The 18,813-nt window shown below is 37.5% G+C and overlaps 1 protein-coding gene across 1 annotated transcript; it reads left to right on the top strand.

The window, feature by feature from the left end:
• The first annotated feature begins 9,394 nt into the window (after positions 1–9,394).
• Positions 9,395–16,142, top strand: LOC141634228 (uncharacterized protein At1g08160-like). Its single transcript, XM_074446466.1, has 2 exons — positions 9,395–10,298; positions 14,022–16,142. The coding sequence occupies exon 1, from the start codon at positions 9,509–9,511 to the stop codon at positions 10,259–10,261; it is 753 nt and encodes a 250-aa protein (XP_074302567.1). The 5' UTR covers positions 9,395–9,508; the 3' UTR covers positions 10,262–10,298; positions 14,022–16,142.
• Positions 16,143–18,813: the final 2,671 nt, after the last annotated feature.

Below are 18,813 nucleotides of genomic sequence, written 5' to 3'. Positions count from 1 at the left end.
TTCTGGCTTGAGTAAGGTTGAATAGATCCCGAACATATCAATTACCTAAAATGAAAAAAATGAAATGTTGTTTTGTACTAAATAAAAATACTAACAGACAAATATGGTCTTGATAAAATGAAAATATACCATATCAGCGACCCATTTTCGAGGCCTCAAAGAGGACATGCCTTCTTTTGTTACTTCCCAAAGTTTGTCACAACCATCGCATCACTACAAAATCAAATATACGGTATATACAAAAAAGTCATTATGTGGAATTAACAAAAAAAGTCAAAAATTCAAGCTGACATTGTAAGCATATTATTACTATTTAGCTGCATCTCCCTCTGATGGAAAGAACACGTAATCCAAGAGATGCGAATCAGAATATACCACTTGTTGTTCAACCGCTTGCTTCCTTTATAAGATGGATAAAAACACATAATTGGTTGATATCGAAAAACACTAACAGATCATGAACATTTATACTAATTTTAAAATGTTTGCTTACCCAGTCCTGACATTAAGACGCCTTGCAGCTATTGAAACTTGTTGTGACAGATCATTCTGGACACTTGAAAGGAGAGCAAAAGAATATTTCAACTTCTGCCTAAAAAGGATCTTGCCAACTGCAGCTGCTGGCCTAACCTGTAAAGTGCAAGATATATTACATTTTTATTGTGGATAATGTAACTACTGAAGTATATAGCGTATGTAGGCAACAAAAAAATGTAACTTACGTTTATGACTTGGGTCTTGAGCATTTGACGACAGCCTGTATATATCTCCATGTAACACATCAGGTAAATGCCATCATCCACAATATCAAGCACACGTGACTTGGGTACGAACTCTTCACATTTGAAAAACTGTACTGTCTTGAATCTGCTCAAACGAGGGATCATGACGCAACGAATAAAGTCCCTCTAAAAAAAGTCAAATAAAAATTAGCAAACATATTTGGAGAACTAATTAGGCATCATCGTTTGAACACTTAAAAGGGTCTGCAAAATCAAAATGCTCACCACCATATAGACATATTCAGCGAAGTCTACTGATTTAGGTTGCATTGGGTGGATGACCTCAATCTTACGGGCAATAAAGTTGACATAGATCAGGAGCGGCTCATGAAGTGTGAAAGAAAACAACATCTGGGATTGTAAAAACATATACGTACCTTAGTAAACACACAAAAAACGGCCAAACATGCTAATTTAACTTTAGATGCAATAAATATATTGCAAGCTCACCAGTTTCACTTTATCATACTCGATGCTATCTTCACATATAATTCCCTATTTAAAAAACAAAAATGTAAAAATTTAAACACAGGAAAAAGCAAACACGCCTTTGATCAATCTAAAAGAAGAGCATAAGACAACGTACATTGTGAGTAACGAACGCGTATAATCGTAAAGGGGAGGAGGCAGCTCTTATTTCCTCTCTCTTATTCAAAATACTAGCCCATACATTGATTACATTTGCAGCTATCTTGGTGTTGGCAATAAAGGTCTTAAAATCACATCGTCTTAGCTGGAAACGGTGATTCCGGAATAGTACCTCACCTGAAACAAAAAAAAGACGGTGTAGGTACACTAGTCAGAGGTATATATACGATATAAGATGTTATAGGTACGCTTGACAGATAACACAACATTAGATGCAAATACAGAACAAGGAACCAATATGAGTTGTACCTCTCATCAGATCCATCCCTAAACACCTAGTCAGAAAAATCCTTCTCAGATTGGCTCAAGTCAGCAAGCATAGATATATTCCGTTGAACATAAGGTGACTTGAATATTTGTGGAACAATGATATCCCTCTTATTATCTGGTTTTGCCACATTATGAACCGACTTAGAAGAGTTTAGCGGGAATCCATGAGTAGGTTCTGTTTGAGGAGAAGCAACAGGTTTGATGGGAGGTCCTTGTGAACCATAAGAATCTGATATGTCTTGAGACTGAAAAAGGTTGAATGTCGGACACTTAGGAATAACACGTCTTCTCTTTGGTGCAGCAGGTTCTTTGAACGCGTTACTTAACGCGATAGCCGCTGCCACAAAAGCAGGGTCATTCCAGCATGGGTCATCATTAACACCCTCTGCTGATGACGTGGCCCGAACACCGTGTTTCTCAGATTATGACCTACCAACTGTAGCGGCCGTCTCGTGAGCAACATGGACTGTAGGATGTACATCTGAATTCTTGGCAGTACCGGGATTATTGTTGCGAATGTCATTGCAACCAACAGTAGAGTCAACTTTACCGCGGTCTGCATTAGCCCCAACCCCTGCCTCAGGGATAACAGGTGGTGTCAACTGGAACCCGCCTAGCAGAATCGCCATGGCGAGAAAAGCTGGCCGACAACTATAGAATCCGGCATTACAAGTTTAGCACTGTTGATTGCATCTGCAAAGTTGTGAAACGCAGCAGCAAGTGCTTTCGCCGTGGTTACCATCCTCACAATACAAGTACTGACACGTGTCACGTTATCATCGTGATTGTCAGGCTCATTGTTGTTGGGCGCATCATTCTCATTCTCGACGACATCTTGCTCCATCACAACATCAGGTTGTGGTCAGTGCATCGCGTTCCCTAAACCTTAACCAAAGCACCTGGGATGCTTTATAAGCTGGTTATCGATGAACCCGGAACCAAACCTACGAGCCTCCTTTTTTTCTTTTGATATACGAAAAGATATTGCATCCTTTGTCCATGAGCAAAGTGTTGGGAACATGCGGTCAACTATTCTAGCTTTGAAAACCGACCTATCCAGATAAATGAGGATTAGAACTAATATAGGTCCTCTGAAGATCTTCTTGCACCCACAGTTGTCTTCCTTTTCTTTATCAGCCAACCACTGTTGGATACTTGCAATTAAGTTTCTTCGGGTGAAGTCGCACCAGTTCATATGTGGTATAAGAGAGACATCCCTCAAACACTTAAGTATCTGAATACTTGGGACGTTACCCTTAACTCCCATAAGTAAAGCCGACACGATATACACGATAAAATTTCTCTTGAAATCTGCCCCACCTTGTCTTTGTTCAGCCATCTTAGACAAGACATGGCTATTGGTCACTTTGTCAACTCCCTTATATTGGGATTTCCATTCATTAACCAGCTCTAAAAACTCTTCAGTCTGCTCAAATCGGGTCGCTTATGAGATTGCTATCTCACCCATGGGTAACCCTGTGGCTAGATGAACATCTTCGTCACGAATAGGGAGTTGCCCGTTTAAGAGAGAAGACGTGAATGGATCAAAGCTGGAAACAAGCCATCGACGCACCGCCCGGGAAGCATGTCAGTCTTAAGACACAAGATGCCTCCAAATCCCATATCCTGAATATCTGAAATCTGATTATCAGACAGCCCACTGTTGATAAATTGTAAGAGAAGTTTGGGACTCATTCTTGTCTTTAATACCGGGAAATCATCGGTAGCATCTGAACCAGCCTGTTGTATACTTGTACTAGGGGCTTCCTGGTGATTACTTGGGCCACCTACATCTAGCGTAGATGGTTCAGGCCTAGATCGCTTCATTATTACACCTGCATTCATGTAAGATGTAACTGAAAATAATTATGACGTACCCAATAATCACTAAAATGCAGCAACGTATACGATGATACAAATAAAAAACGAAATAGTAATACTCCATGTACAAATAAATAGTGAATGTGGTATATAATTTTAAAAAGGGACAATCTATAAACTACAAAATGAAAGGGACAACAGAATACAGATGAAAGGTAGTTTCATGCAACATCAATACATATCACCACGCCACATATAACATAAGGACGTACCTAGCGGAAAATTTAACATGACTATAGCCCCTTGGGACGTACCTAGCTGATATGTAGCCCTTGGGTTTATAAAAAATCAGTAAAAACTCACGATTATACAACACACAACACACTGCTGTAACGCGGAAAGCAACCATAAAAAACTAACAAGTTAGGAAACACATAAAATCACACATCAAAATGACAGTCAAAACTGTAATGCTGTGAAATAAAACATAACTAAGGTTACATGCAAGACGATTTTCAAGCAAAAAAAAGAAAAATAGCACAAGTTGTACAAAACCCAGATCAACACACAAACCATCCATGAAAAAAATACTCTGCGGACATCACACGGGCATCACAGATACGTTACAGGTACAAAACACAAATATTGTAGAACAAATTCAGATACGATCACCCTCTTAAAAAGGCACTGATGAATTCTTTTTATTAAACTCAAAATAACGTGTCTATGGACTAAATAAACGTGGTTAACGCGTATTAAAGTGCACCTAGACCCTTAAAACCCCCACTGAAACACGCAACAAAACAAAAAAAGTAATACAAAAAGCATAATAATAGTATATCAAACACCTTATGCCAAGCATACAAAAAATGCCACAAATACATAGGACATATCGTCACGACAAACATACCACATGAATGTACCTAGCAACTGACTTAGTGTGACTGTTAACCGTTGGGACGTACTTAGATGATACCACATGAAAGCACACACAGACTAAATTCTGAAAGGCAAACACAAGGACAGAACATGGAAACACACATAAAAAAAGCTCGACAATAAAATACACATAAAAAACAACAAAAACTTGTTGTAAACAACACAAATTTCAGGTAGGAAACTTCATAAACTACAATCATGTTAAGCTAAGACTGAAACACAAAGAAAAAAAAAAAAAAAAAAAAAAAGTAAAAGCGAACAAAAAAAATAGGGAAATATATAATACCTATTTTAGAATACACTAAGACGATGATCCTCTTCAATTGAAACGGAACAACAACCTGCATGCAACCGAACGTAAGTAAACATCTAATGAAATCAAAGAATAAGCCGGACATAAATAAAAATAAAACCTAAAAATAATCACTATAGTAAGATAAATACCTAATTACCATAAGCTCGACCGTAACGCAGATGAACCTGCAACAGTGATTTCACAGACAACGAAGTAATTAGATTCAGCTTATTAAAAAGGATAATACAGCTTATTAAAGCAAAAATCGAGAAAATCGGCATGAACAACTAAAAGGTGAAGATCAAATCATACCAAATTACTTGCGGAATCCATAGAAATAGAACGATTAAGGAAAGTAGGACGAGTAAACGGCAGACGAATAATAATCGATCATCGTTATCGGCAATAGATTCACCAGAAATTGATGAACAAATGATTTGGGGGAGAAATTAGGGTTTAAAATGATTTGGGGAAAAGGTAGAGAGAAGAACGGGGATTACAAAATGAGAGGAGAGAGAAGGAAATGAAAAAAGTATAACATATATATATGAACCGCGCAATTAAGAAAATTAGTCAGACCGTATGATTTGTTGTAATTTCCTTATTATAGGTCGTTCTCACCGTTTGCATGAGTGATCGTTCTCACCAGGATCCTAAATCTATATATATATATATATATATATATATATATATATATATATATATATATATATATATATATATATATATATAGATTTGGGATCCAGTGAGAACCAACAATATAATGAGAACCATGAGAACTCCACCTTACGGAATGTTTTTAAGAAAAATAATGACATATTTGGATTCGCCATATAATTTTATGGCAAGAAAACATATTTCTTGATCCAAAAAGTATTAAACTATTGACGGAAATCGAGGCGAAATACGTTTTATTAATTTTCATGCATTTATTACTCATTTTCAAGTATCTAACAATTTTCATGCACATAGAACTCGTTTTCGTGCATCTACATGCACCTAGTTATCATTTTCATGCATGTAATATTTTTCATGCACCTAGAATTCGTTTTCGTGCATTTATAGCCGTTTTAATATACCTAATTGTATTTTTGTATATTAAGTTTATATTTTGTTAATAAAATCGATAAATTTTGTTTAGTTATACTAAATAATATGTTTGAATAAACTAAACTAATGCTAAATGATCCATCAAAACTTTCGAAACAAGTTTTGGTGGAGATTTAGTGAGGGTTCTCACGGTTCTCATTATGTTAGTGGTTCCCACCGAATCCTGACCCTATATATATATATATATATATATATATATATATATATATATATATATATATATATATAAATTTAGGATCCTATGAGAACCCTTTTTACATGAGAACCATGAGAACCTCATGTTCAGAACTTTTGTACCACAAGTTCATAGTCTATGTACCAAAATTTCAGCGGGTTATAAGAGAAAATTTTCCTTTTTGGCATATTTTTTGTACATATAAACCGTGTCTTTGTACCCCAAGCTCTTTTTTTCCCAAGATTTGCTTATCATTTTCTAAGTAGCTTAAAAAATGTTCCTGTACAATATTTTCAATTTGCAAAGTTGCACACAAGTGGGAGAGTTATGTTGTACAATACTTGGGCATGCCACTCAACCGAGCCGCCAATCCCTAAGAATCTTAGCTACATTTATTAACAATTCAAATTAATTCAGAATTAATGTAGGTCAAGTGGAATAGCTGAACCCACCCCCTGGTGATAGTTCATAAAGGCTACTCTGATTTCCGACTTAAAGAAACAAAGCAAAAAGGCAACTTAATACATTATTAATGACAATTCTAGAAAATTTGGTTCAAACTATGACGATCATCCTCTCACATACTCTTACGGTTTCGTAGATGCTCTAATTTCATTTGTTGTTCGAAGGACCTTAAGTAGAATATAGATGAGTAAGAACTTTCAAGTGTCTGCTACTTATCATCATAATTTTGGGGTAAAAAGGATGATCATAATGACAACAAGACTAACATATTATATATATAAACTATCAACAAAATCTTTATCACGGTTTATAATGGCAGTTGTCCGACCAGTTACAAGTTCTCTGGTGGAGGTGTCTGGTTATCAACTCACTGAACATTTGGTACAAAGATTATGTACCTTTGATGTAAAGATTCTGAACCTTTAGTACAAAGGTTCTGAACCCGAGGTTCTCATGGGAACGAGGTTCTCATAGGATCTCAACCCTATATATATATATATATATATATATATATATATATATATATATATATATATATATATATATATATATATATATAGGGGCGGGTTGTCTACGAATCGCCTTAACGTCGAACCGCACGAACTAGCTTAATTAGGCAGTTTTTTTTTTTTTTTTTTCCCTTTATCTACTTGCCATATACACCTCTTATTCAGATACATCTTATAACATATCTAGATACACTTTTTCTACACTACAATTCTAGATGCACTTTTACACTTTTTTTTTTGAAATTTTAAGACTAACTCCTAGATACATTTTATACTATTTTCGGATACATTTTATATTATTAGCGGATACACTTTGTGTAAATTGTTACAAGTTTTAACACTAACTTTCGGATACGTTTTATATTTTTTGCGGATACATTTTATATTTTTTGCGGATACACATGACATTAATGCTAGATACACATTATAATAATTCTGGGTACACACGTTCATACTTCCGGATACACATCGTATTAATACCAGATACACATGGTTATACTGCCGGATACACATGTATCCCGTATTAATACGGTGTGTATTTGGGGTGGTATTTTGTGTATCCACTGCCACCACCATCACTGTTGCCCCATCACCGCCACTACCACTGAAACGACACCGCTGCCACCACAACTACCACCACCACAACTACCACCACCACAACCGACATACACAAAGATCATAATCAAGCCGTTGTCGACAACAACTCATTGATTTTCGACCAAATCTGAGCACTCCGACCACCATATTTCGACAAAACCCACCACCTCCCACCATGACCACCATACTCCGACACACCCAAACACACCAAAACAATCACCACCATTGACATTAGCACGTCATCCCACGACCATCATCACCAAGTTGTCGACATCAACTCATTGATTTCCGATTAAGCAAAATAAATATACTAGTTTTTAGTAGATCTAAGGATTCAAATTAGAAAGTTTCAAAAAAAAGATCGAATATCGAAAATCGACATCAAAAGGTCGAAATCTAAGGATCTAGAATTGGTTGTCAATGAGTTTTTTTTTGTAGTCCACATGACTTCTCCGGCAACGCCCCTTCACCACGTTTTCCTTACCTTTGCTCCCCTTCCTCTTCCCCATGAACAACACCGCCACCAGCGCCATCTTCCACAGACTATTTTTACCCATTCCAACAACCATTATCGAAATCTAAAAGATAGATCTACAAAAAAACAAAATACAAATTCAAAAAATTAAAAGGCACGACGAATTTATCGGGAAGTTGAGAGCCGGAATTAGGTAAGGCTCTGTTTTTTTCGTTTCAAAATTCGATCTAAATGTTAGATCTACCAAAAAGGAAGTAAAATTTCAAAATTTATTCATTAAATTTTGTTTGTAATTGTTAGATCTATTCAAATTAACAAGAAATTTCAAAAAAATAATTATGGAAATGCATTTGTAGTGAGATTTCGAATTAAACTATGATAAATCACAAATGCGTCTCGTTGGTAGTGAGATTAAAGACGGCGAGATGGCGCTGGATTGACTCGCCGGAAAAGTGATGAAGCTCGGAGCTCCCATTTGTGCGAAGGTGAGCCACGAGAGAAGAAAACATAAAGGAGATGAGGAAAAAAGCAAATAGCCGAGAAATGCAAAGAAGAAGACGAGGAGAAGCCTTCGATGGGCGCCGTCAATCGACATGGTTGTCGGTGGTTCGCCGTGGCCGCAACAAATTGTGGTCGGTGATGAGAGAGGATGGAGAGGAGTGATGATGATGGAGTTTGGGTTTGTGGGAATAGAGTGGAGTGATATGAGGTGGTATGATTGAATATAAAAGAGAGTTTGTGTGAGATAGAGGCGTGTAATCTTGACGGTTGATTACTTTGATCTAAGGGTATGAGTTCGGTTAAATGCGGTTCGCACCATAATTTAGTTAAAGACAGGATTCCGATTCTATATATATATATATATATATATATATATATATATATATATATATATATATATATATATATATATATATATATATATATGGGTCGTTTGGTTCAAAAGTCGGAATGGAATGGAGTTTGATAGTATGGTGGTATGGGGTTCTAAATTCATACTTGTCTAATCTTGTTTGGTTCATCATAAATTATAGAAGGAAGGAATGAAGTTTGAATCCAAGGGAGAAGGGTGGGTATGGGATTCCAAGGGGTTGGGGTGGAGTTAAAATCCATTGGATATCTAACTCCATTCCAAATCACCCCAACCAAACAATGGAATGGATTAAATCCATTCCATTCCATTCCACTATGTCCAACCAAACACCCCCTAAATATTCATTATAGAACCGTGAATTTTCACGAGTTTAAACCTAATGCAATTAAATAGAAATTGTCAATCAAATTACACCTGGTTTCCTTATACCCAAAGAAACGCGAAGTATATTCTTTCTCCTTACAAAAGTCGGTTACTTTGCACACGGTTTGCATCTCCTTTTTAACTCATTTCTCTCCTCCCTCCAACTCCCCCACAAACAACCACCCATGACAGACCCAACTCGACCCGAACCCGTTTCTGGCTACCCAGCCCAACCCACCAACGGCTATCCCCAACACCCACCACCACCACAGCAACCCCAACAACCCAATTATTATTACCCAAACCCGAACCCGAATCAATACAACCAACAATACTACCCACCACCGCCGCCGCCGCGGCGAACAATATTCTACCGCCGAGTGATGTCAGCCCTAATCCCCACCTTCATCATCCTCGCCATCATCCTCCTCATCATCTACCTTATCCTCCGTCCACGTGTCCCTATCTTCACTCTCACCTCCCTTTCTCTCTCCTCTCTCAACCTCTCCACGTCAACACCCTCATCCTCTCTCTCCGCCACGTGGACAGCCACCTTCCAGGTCATCAATCCAAACACAAAGCTCCACGTGTACTATGACGCAATCGAGGCGCGTGTCTTTTATGACAGGTCTCTTCTCGCTCTTAACCAGCTTCCGCCTTTCGATCAATCGGTTCTAGATCAAACCGCTATTACTGCGAGACTTACTGCGGTTTCGGCGTATGTTGAACCGGATTTGAGCCGGAAGTTTAGTGAGGACCGGGGTAAGGGAGCGGTTCCGTTTGATGTTCAGGTTTTTGCTTTGGTTCGGTTTAAGGCTGGCGGGTGGAGAGCGAGGCGGAGAGGGCTTAGGGCGTTTTGTGATGATTTGATGGTTAATGTTTATGGTTCGAGTGGCGGGTTGAGTGGCGGTCCGAGACGGTGTGCGGTTGGGATTTAGATGAGCTGATTTGATTGAGAATTTAGTATCGGAGGAGGTAATTATAACGGGAGTAATAGAGCTAGTTATTGGTTGAATTTGCGATGTTTGATTTATAATAATTCAGTATTTTTTTTTGTAAATGGAGACTGATTTGTGTTTAATTGTGTATAGTTTTTCGGCTAATTTTATGCGTTTACGTGTTTTTGATTGATTGTTAGTAGTTTTGAATTTGCAATTATTATTGTGTGTGATTGTGTTACAATGTTTAATCAATGAAATGACGGTTTCATACGGTTAGACGGTATTGTTATTCTGTAATTTGTGTTGAATGTGTTGATTTTGATTTTATTGATGGTGTAGAATCTAGCATGTTGAGATAAAATGCGCGGTTAATGGAATTCATTGCTCGGCAAGTATGCTTACTTTGTATGTATGTAAAATTTGTGATCCGGATTTTGGAAAATAGTCATAGAACCTAATTGAACAGTGGGAATATTAGGGGAGATGGTATATTGTTTAGGGGTTGCAACTTGTAAAAATAATGGAAATGTTGCCGTTGTTTTGAGGTGTAAGGCGTTCTTAAATCCTGATTGAGGCTCAATAGAGTTGGATATTATGTATTCGGGTTTGTTTTGAATGATTGGTAGGGTGGTGGGGCTGTTGAAGGATTGAGTTTCGAACTGGATATAATGTATTCGGCTAATTTGTTGATTTTCTTTTGATTGATATACTCCGTAGTAGAGAATGTAGCATGTTGAGATAGTATGTGTGGTTAATTGAACTACATTGCCCGGTAATCATGCTTAGTTGCTTACTAATAAGTTCAATAAGATTTGTGAGCGGGATTTTGTAAAAGGTTTGTAGTGTAGAATCTAATTGATCAGTGGGAATAATGTTGTTCAGGTATTGTTCAATGAAATTTGTGAGCGAGATTTTGATAAAACAGTCCTTAGTACAGAGCCTAATTGTACAGAGGGAATATTAAGGGTGATGTTATCGCGAATAGGGGTTGGTACTTGGAGATGTGGATAATGTCGTCATTGTTCTTGTATGGAGGGGAAAGGAAGGCGAGTTCCAGGATGTTTAGGATGTTTCGGACGGCTGATAGTGATGCTTGTTTGCTATAATTAGAGAGTTTGTGGAAAAGGGTGATGAACTAGGAAGTGAACGTTTGCTGATAAGTAAACTGCCTTTAGAATTAGATAATGGCATTTTGCTTTCTCATTCTTTATGACTGGAATTAGCATTGTTGTATATTCAAGTCGTTCTCAACTTTCCAAAATCATTGTCATTCTTTCCCTTGCACAATCTGTTTTATCTAATTGTGTGTGAGGGTGGCGGAGATGAATATGGTTAGTTTAAAGGCAAGGCCGTTAAGCCATAGTCGTCTTCATATTAGATTGTAGATATGGAAGTGGAGAAACCAATAGTTGGCCTTGTGGGTGGTGAAGAATAGTGCAATAGGGCCAGGTTGTTTCTGACGGCTGATAATGATATTTGTTTACTATTTTCAGAGAGTTTGTGGAAAGGATGACGAACTACGAAGTGAGTGTTTACTGATAATTGAACTGCATTTAGAATTAGATAGTGGCATTTTCTTTCTTATTCTTTATGACAGTGGAATTAGCATTGTTGTATTCTTGAGTCATTCTCAACTTTTCGACATCATTGTCGTGCTTTTCTTTATACTCCGTTGTTTTATCTAATTGTGTGTGTGTGGTCGGAGATGATACATGGTTAGCGATTAGTTTAGCCAAAAGCCGTTGAGCCATAGATGTTTTCATATTACATTGTAGAAAGTAGAAACGGTAGTGGGAAATCAATAGTTGTTGGTCACTTGTGGCCTTGTGGGCGAGGATGGGGATATTGTATGTTATTATAGTTAGTTGTATGGTTTCTGATAATATACAATTCTTCCTTATTTTCTACTATTATTATGTTTGAAGTCGATAGTTCATCCCGCCTACCAAGGTTTGAAGTTTTTTTTTTTTTTTTTTTTTTTGACAACAAGAGAATACCTTACATTATTTCAAAAGTTACAGTGTAAGATATTCGACTAAGTAGCACCAGACACATGAGCACCAAATCTAGTGCTACCAAGCCGATCCTAAGGGTTACATAAACATAAAAGACAAGAATAACAAATGACTAGAAAAGCATTAAGGGTAAAGTGATAATTGCAAGCGATAGAGCCACGGGCCATAGAGCGAGCTTCAAACACACGGAAGATCTCCAAATACCGCCGATACATACGAGCAGCAGAGCGACAAAAAAGCAGTGTACTTACGATCTTGCGAAAAGATCGTAGAAAGACAAAGTGGAGAACAAGACGACGAAGTCCGCCCCCGATGGAGAATAAACTCCTACACCTTAGAGATTGAACCCTTAGACCGTAGGACCAACAGCCCAAGAAATACAACATGCGTTGCTGAACTCGACCACGAACCCAATGGGACAGGACACCCAAGCTCAAAATCGGGTGCGAAGAAACCAAAACCCTATTAGGAAAGAAAGCCATGACACTACGAGCCACCCCTAAGATTAAGGGACAGGACACCCATAACCCAGAGGATTTTATTATTAAAAACAAAAGCATATAAAATAACGATAGCATGAGAAAAGAGATAAAGACCACCGAAGCCATCCAATCCAACGCCTCAGCCTACCCACCTTAGTCCAACCCAAACTCATCACAAAACGACTCCAACACCAACACTGACCCACACCAGTCAAGACCTCAACGAAATCATCACAGCACCCGGGACAGAAAAAGGCAACCCGCAACCGCCAACGAAACACAAACACCAAACGATGACCAGAAAAACCCAGACAATCCCGACAGCATCAAAACGGCTTACATGCGACCCCAACAACCCCACAAAGAAACTGAGACCTAAACCACGCAAAAGGAATCAAAGACACTAGAACGAGACCCGATTCACCAAAAGACACCTCCCAGGACCACCGTCAAAACAACCAACAAGACCCAAAAAAACAGACGGACACAAAAGAGAATGAAGAGGGACCGAAAGGTGGGGGGAATGGGGGGATCACCAAAACAGACCCAAAACACACCCTATAAAAGCAACGAGAGGCAACGGATGAGCCACCGAACCTCATCGACCAAAACAGAAAACGACAACCAGCCCAAGGGTGGGGGGAGTGGGGGGATCACCCTGGGGTGGTAACGACAGAGACGGTGACAGGACAAGGTGACGAAAGGGCGGGGACGACAGTGAACTAAGACCCAAACCGAAGGGGAGACACAACCCCAAAGACTGAAAAAACCAAAAACCAGGAGCCACCATACTGGTGGCGGGGCAAAACACCAGGGGCCGGGAACACAACCAACAACGCATGCAAGCCCGAAGAAAGCAAGGGAACGAAGATCGCCGGAGAACAACCGGAGCACCGAGCAACCACCACGGCAACACCCACACACACCCACGAGCATCCCCGGAACAAAAAGACCCGATGAAAAGCTGAGTTAACCGAGAGACGCCGGCGCGGGGTCAGTGAGGGAAGGACGACCGGCGAAATGATGAGCGATCGCCGGAGATGGGCCAAAGGAAGACCCCATCTCCGGCGAAAGGGTGACGGCAGGTGGGAGGCAAGAGAGTGGATGGAGGCGGCGGCGGCGCAAAATAAATTAGGTTTTTGGTTTGGGGGTTTTTTTGAGAGAGAAGGGAGAGAGTTTTTAGAGAGATGAATTGTTATTGTGATATACCCAAGGTTTGAAGTTGATACGAGTATTTTGTACTGACTGGCGACTACCTAGGTCACAGGAAGTTGGCGGATTTTTAAAGTACGCCATTGCATATATGGCTACCTTGGTTTGCAACGAAAGTTTTCATGGAATGTAACATGTAAGTCATCTTCCCTACCATTTAACTGGTCATGTACCGTCTCTATTATTATCGGTTTTGTTTTCCTAAAAAAAAAAAAAAAAAAAAAAAAAAAAAAAAAAAAAAAAAAAAAAAGATGTTTCTGTAAATCTGGTAGAGAGAATGAGAGATGAATCGAAAAACTTGGAAGTATATATACTGTATACTCTGTTCTGGTTGGCATATTGTGGGTGCAAATCCGAAGTTGAGAGCCTTATAGGAGAGGTTGAGTAATGTTCATGGTGCTGAAGCTTGTTATTATTACTGCACTATAATTCGGTAAATTTCCGTGACGTAACTACTGAACATGGAAGTAGAAAGATGTTTGCTGTGAACTTGTTACTCTTTTTTAAGAGTTAGGAATGCTACCAGAACGATGTAGAAGTAATGTCGTCGATTCACATAGCATTACTCTTGGGGAAAAAATCACATTACTTGTAGTTGTACGACCCTTCTTCATGAGTCTGATGGGTAGATCCGATATCTTGATATGTGTTGTTTACTAGATTGGATCATAGACTCGTAAATCTTATCCTAACCACTTACTAAATTGGATGATCCGAGCATGAAATAATCTGTTAATTTTGTGTTCGAGATAAACATTTCCCCTTTTGATTTCTCAATTTAGACAGAATTGATAAAATAAATAGATATTGAATTATTGATCCAGATTCTGAACGCTATTCAATTTAAACCGAATAAATTTTGACTTGTTTTATCATGTTATCATACGCCCGACCAATGAAAAAAATTGGTATTGATAATATTTCTCATTAATAACAAGGTGGAATCTGGACGACATAAAAAAATGAAAATCTAATGTCATTGACGTGATTAGCACTTTAGCAGGCTGATTAAGGTGAAGAAGTAAATTTATAGATCTCCGCGAATAGGGTGGGTATGGTTTTGAAAAATTGTACACCGACATTGGTAGTAAGATGGGGTCTTTTACCAAAATAACCATTTCTATCAAAGTATTCGCCAAAATAGCCATTTTATCAAAGTATTGTCTAAACTAACCATATGTCAATTTTAATTACCAGAATAACCAATGAATTACTAAGTTGCCTAAAAAAAATAATACATAATACTAGCTAGTTTGATTCGGTTCAGTCTGGTTTAATCTAATTATACATTATACAAAAATTCGCATGTTACCCTCGGAGTTTGCCATATTTTCTATGGTACCCAACCTTATAAATATATGTATGTACCCTTAAAGTTTGTATATTTTTCTCCAAAGTATATGACAAAAAGATTTATAAATATATTCAAATTATTCTTTATCGTTAAAATTTAATAATTAAGAAAGAAAAACAATTAACAAGCGATACTCGTAATAATTTGAAACAAATAAAGTGAAAGGAAACTAAAGACATACAGAACATAATCGGGGATTAAACCCAACCTAAACAAATCACAAGAAGCAAGCACTACCAGAGCATAATTCGTTTGTTTGAGATTAATGCAAATCACAACTAGCAATCAAGCACTAGCCGAGAATTTGATGAACAGTACAATCAAATTCTGTATGTAAACTCGTTTTAGTTGAATGGGTGGAGAATTCGAGGATTTAGGTGTGGGCTAGTTTTTTCCTAAATGAACTTTTTTGGATCGGTCTAGGTTATTTGTTTTTAATAATTTTAAGTTATTTGGTGAACAAAGTATCTTTTCAACCAAGATATGACTAGTTTAGACAATACTTTGATAAAACGGCTATTTAGATAAATAGTTTAAGAAAAATGATTATTTTGTCAAAAGACTCAGTAAGATGATAAAACGGCTATTTAGATAAATAGTTTAAGAAAAATGGTTATTTTGACAAAAGACTCAGTAAGATGAGTACAAGTACAAGTACATGTATGAATTTAGTTGTGAGGTATAGCCGTATAACCAACACAAAAAAAAGTGGCTACTTCATTGGTAAAGTGGTAAAAAGAAAAAAAACTTAGTCATAGAGAGAGAATTTTCTCTCTAATTATGAAAAAACAAAAAAAAAAAGAAAACCAAAAAAATGCAAAGATGAAAACAGAACTCCATCCCTTATCCTTTCTTTCTTATCCCCATCGTCATTGTCAATTTCCTCAAAACTTAGTATCAATACTAAGATTCATGAACATCTTTCGTCACTTTCAAAGATCTTTCTTTGAATAACATCATCTCGTTACCTTCTAGAGCCTATTTGCTTCTCGCTAATGTGAGAGTCGATTTAGAGATCTTGCTTTTCCTTTGTCGGATTCAAGCTAATATTGGGGGTTTTCAGAATCGTAGATTCGGGAAGTCTGGTCACCTGCGTCTTTTTGGGCTGCTCGTGTCCCTTTTTTCCGGTTAGAGGTCGTCACTGGTTCGCATAGATGGCGACGATTATAGCTTGGTGATTTCCGAGGCCTGTGTAGTCATTGTTGCTGAGTCTTTGTTGTTTAATGAAGTAGAGGTGAGATTCGTTTCCCGAGAGACAATCTTGTCTTTGTTTTTGGGTTCTGGATCTTCAATTAGGTCACCTCTTTCTGAAGTAAGTTGCCATTACCCCTTCGATTTGTCCATTTTTGAGGTTTTCATTTACTGGGAATCTCTTTTTTCCCCTAATTCTTCAATTTCTTTGTTTGTGGACATTAATTTGCTCTCCAACTTAGAACCGGAGAGCTTTTATCAATATTTTGTCTACATTCAAGAAACATTGGTTTTAGACTCTCCCCAAGTTGAAAGTTCTAAATTACATCAAGTCGATGTCCTTTCGAATCAGAATGTTTTTTGTAGCCTTAATCTCAATTGGTATCTTTACTATGCTTGCTTATTGGAGGTTTTGGAATGGGATCTTGTAACTATAAGCTATGGTCTGATTAGAGTGGCTCTTTGTTGCTATGCTCCTAATTCCTATGAGAATTTTGTTTTCGCTGTTGACACTATTGTTGCTTTTTTGTCTGAAAATTTGAGTATTACATATGAGCAATTTATTGTTTTTATGCGGTTTCATAGCAGTGGTGATTCAGTTAGATGGTATGCTTTAGCGCAAGGTGTAAATATATTTACTTTGGTTTGTAAGCCGTTATTCTTGACGTGCTTTAATTCCACATCAGTTTTATTGTGGATGGTAATTTTTGTTAGTTCCGTCCACTGTTACAATGGCTTTTACAAGACCTTGAATTCAGTCCAAACATATGTTGTAGTTCTTCTTTCAACTTCGGGTTGTAATTTGCAAGTTTCTCTGTATCTTGTACTCATGGTCTATAATTATTGTACTTCTGGTCAACTGATTAGTTTTAGAAATGCAGGTGCTGTCTCCTATGCTTTATTTTTAGAATTTTCGCTGAACATTCACGGAGTTTTTTTCTGCGACTCAATCGATCTACCAATAGCACCTCAAGCTAATTTTACAACTCTAGTTTATAGGGGTTGTTCTTGTAGTGATGTTCTGGGAGACTATGGCTGTTGGATGTGGTTCTTGGTCCATAGCTTGCTCTTTCATTTGTCATGGTATTTAGTTTTGGTTTACGCTCGTATTGTGGGTGTCTGCATATCTTGCTCCATGTTTTTAATTTTGTTAAACCATGAATATTGCCTTTTGGAATACTAGGGGTACTAAAAGAAAGAACTTTTGTGAAGAAATTAAATTCTTTTGTTCTTCAAATGGAATTAAAATCTTAGCTATTTGTGATACTAAATCAGTTAATAAACCCGAACCACATTTGATAACCAATTTGGGATTTAATCAATGTGATTTTATACCAAGTGTAGGTTTATCGGGTGGTATTTGGTTATTTTGGAAGCAAACTATCTCCATGAATTTTTCAATTTCTGTCATCTTTAAATCGAAAAGATTCATTGCTTGTGAAGTGCGCGACTTAACAAAACATGTGAATTTTTGCCTTATTTTTGTATATGCTCCCGCACAACCCGCCGATAAGCCAGAATTTTGGAGTGAATTCCAAAATTTTGTCGTCGAGCTCGATATGCCTTTCTTATTATTAGGAGATCTGAACGAAATTAAGAGTCCTAGTGAAAAAGAAGGGGGTGCAGAGGTCACTAATGCACGTTGTTTAAGATTAATTAATTTTTTAAGCAACACAGATTCCGTAGATCTCCCTTTCTCTGGTAATTTTTTTACCTGGCGAAAAAAGAAAAGTGGACCTGAAAATGTTTTTGAAATCCTTGATAGGGCCTTAGCCTCTCCTACCTGGATTAGTATCTATCCAAATATGCAGTTTGTGCATCATGCTTTTACTAGCTCAGACCATTGTCCTATCTCCGTGAATTTTCATGACCAAACTTTTAAAAAAGCTCCTCCGTTTCGATTTGAACTCATGTGGACTCTTCGGAATGATTTCAGTAAAATGGTCAAAAGTTGTTGGCAATACCAGTTTAAGGGATCTTATATATTCCGTCTTTCCCAAAAGTGTAAATTTTTAAAACAAAAGGCTAAAAAATGGAATCAGTCAACTTTTGGCAATATTTTTAGACAACTATCAATTGTTGCAAAAAAGTTAGAAAATATACAAAATCAACTTGGCTCATCTCATATTAGCATTTTAGAAGAAGCACAATTGAGATGGTTGAAAAAACGTGATGCCCTTCTTGAATATAAACGTATTTATTGGCAACAAAAAGCTCATATAAACAGAGCTAATTTTGGAGATAATAATACGAAGTTTTTTCAAACTCAAGCCACGATTAGACGTAGTAGAAATG

The sequence above is a fragment of the Silene latifolia genome, chromosome Y, assembly GCF_048544455.1.
Source record: "Silene latifolia isolate original U9 population chromosome Y, ASM4854445v1, whole genome shotgun sequence".
In the NCBI taxonomy this organism is placed as follows: domain Eukaryota; kingdom Viridiplantae; phylum Streptophyta; class Magnoliopsida; order Caryophyllales; family Caryophyllaceae; genus Silene; species Silene latifolia.
The sequence above is the reverse complement of the archived record's forward strand: the minus strand, read 5'-3'. Positions and strand labels throughout refer to the sequence as shown.

Coding starts and splice junctions, on each gene's coding strand:
- LOC141634228 (XM_074446466.1), top strand. CDS start 9,509: ATGACAGACCCAACTCGACCCGAACCCGTTTCTGGCTACCCAGCCCAA.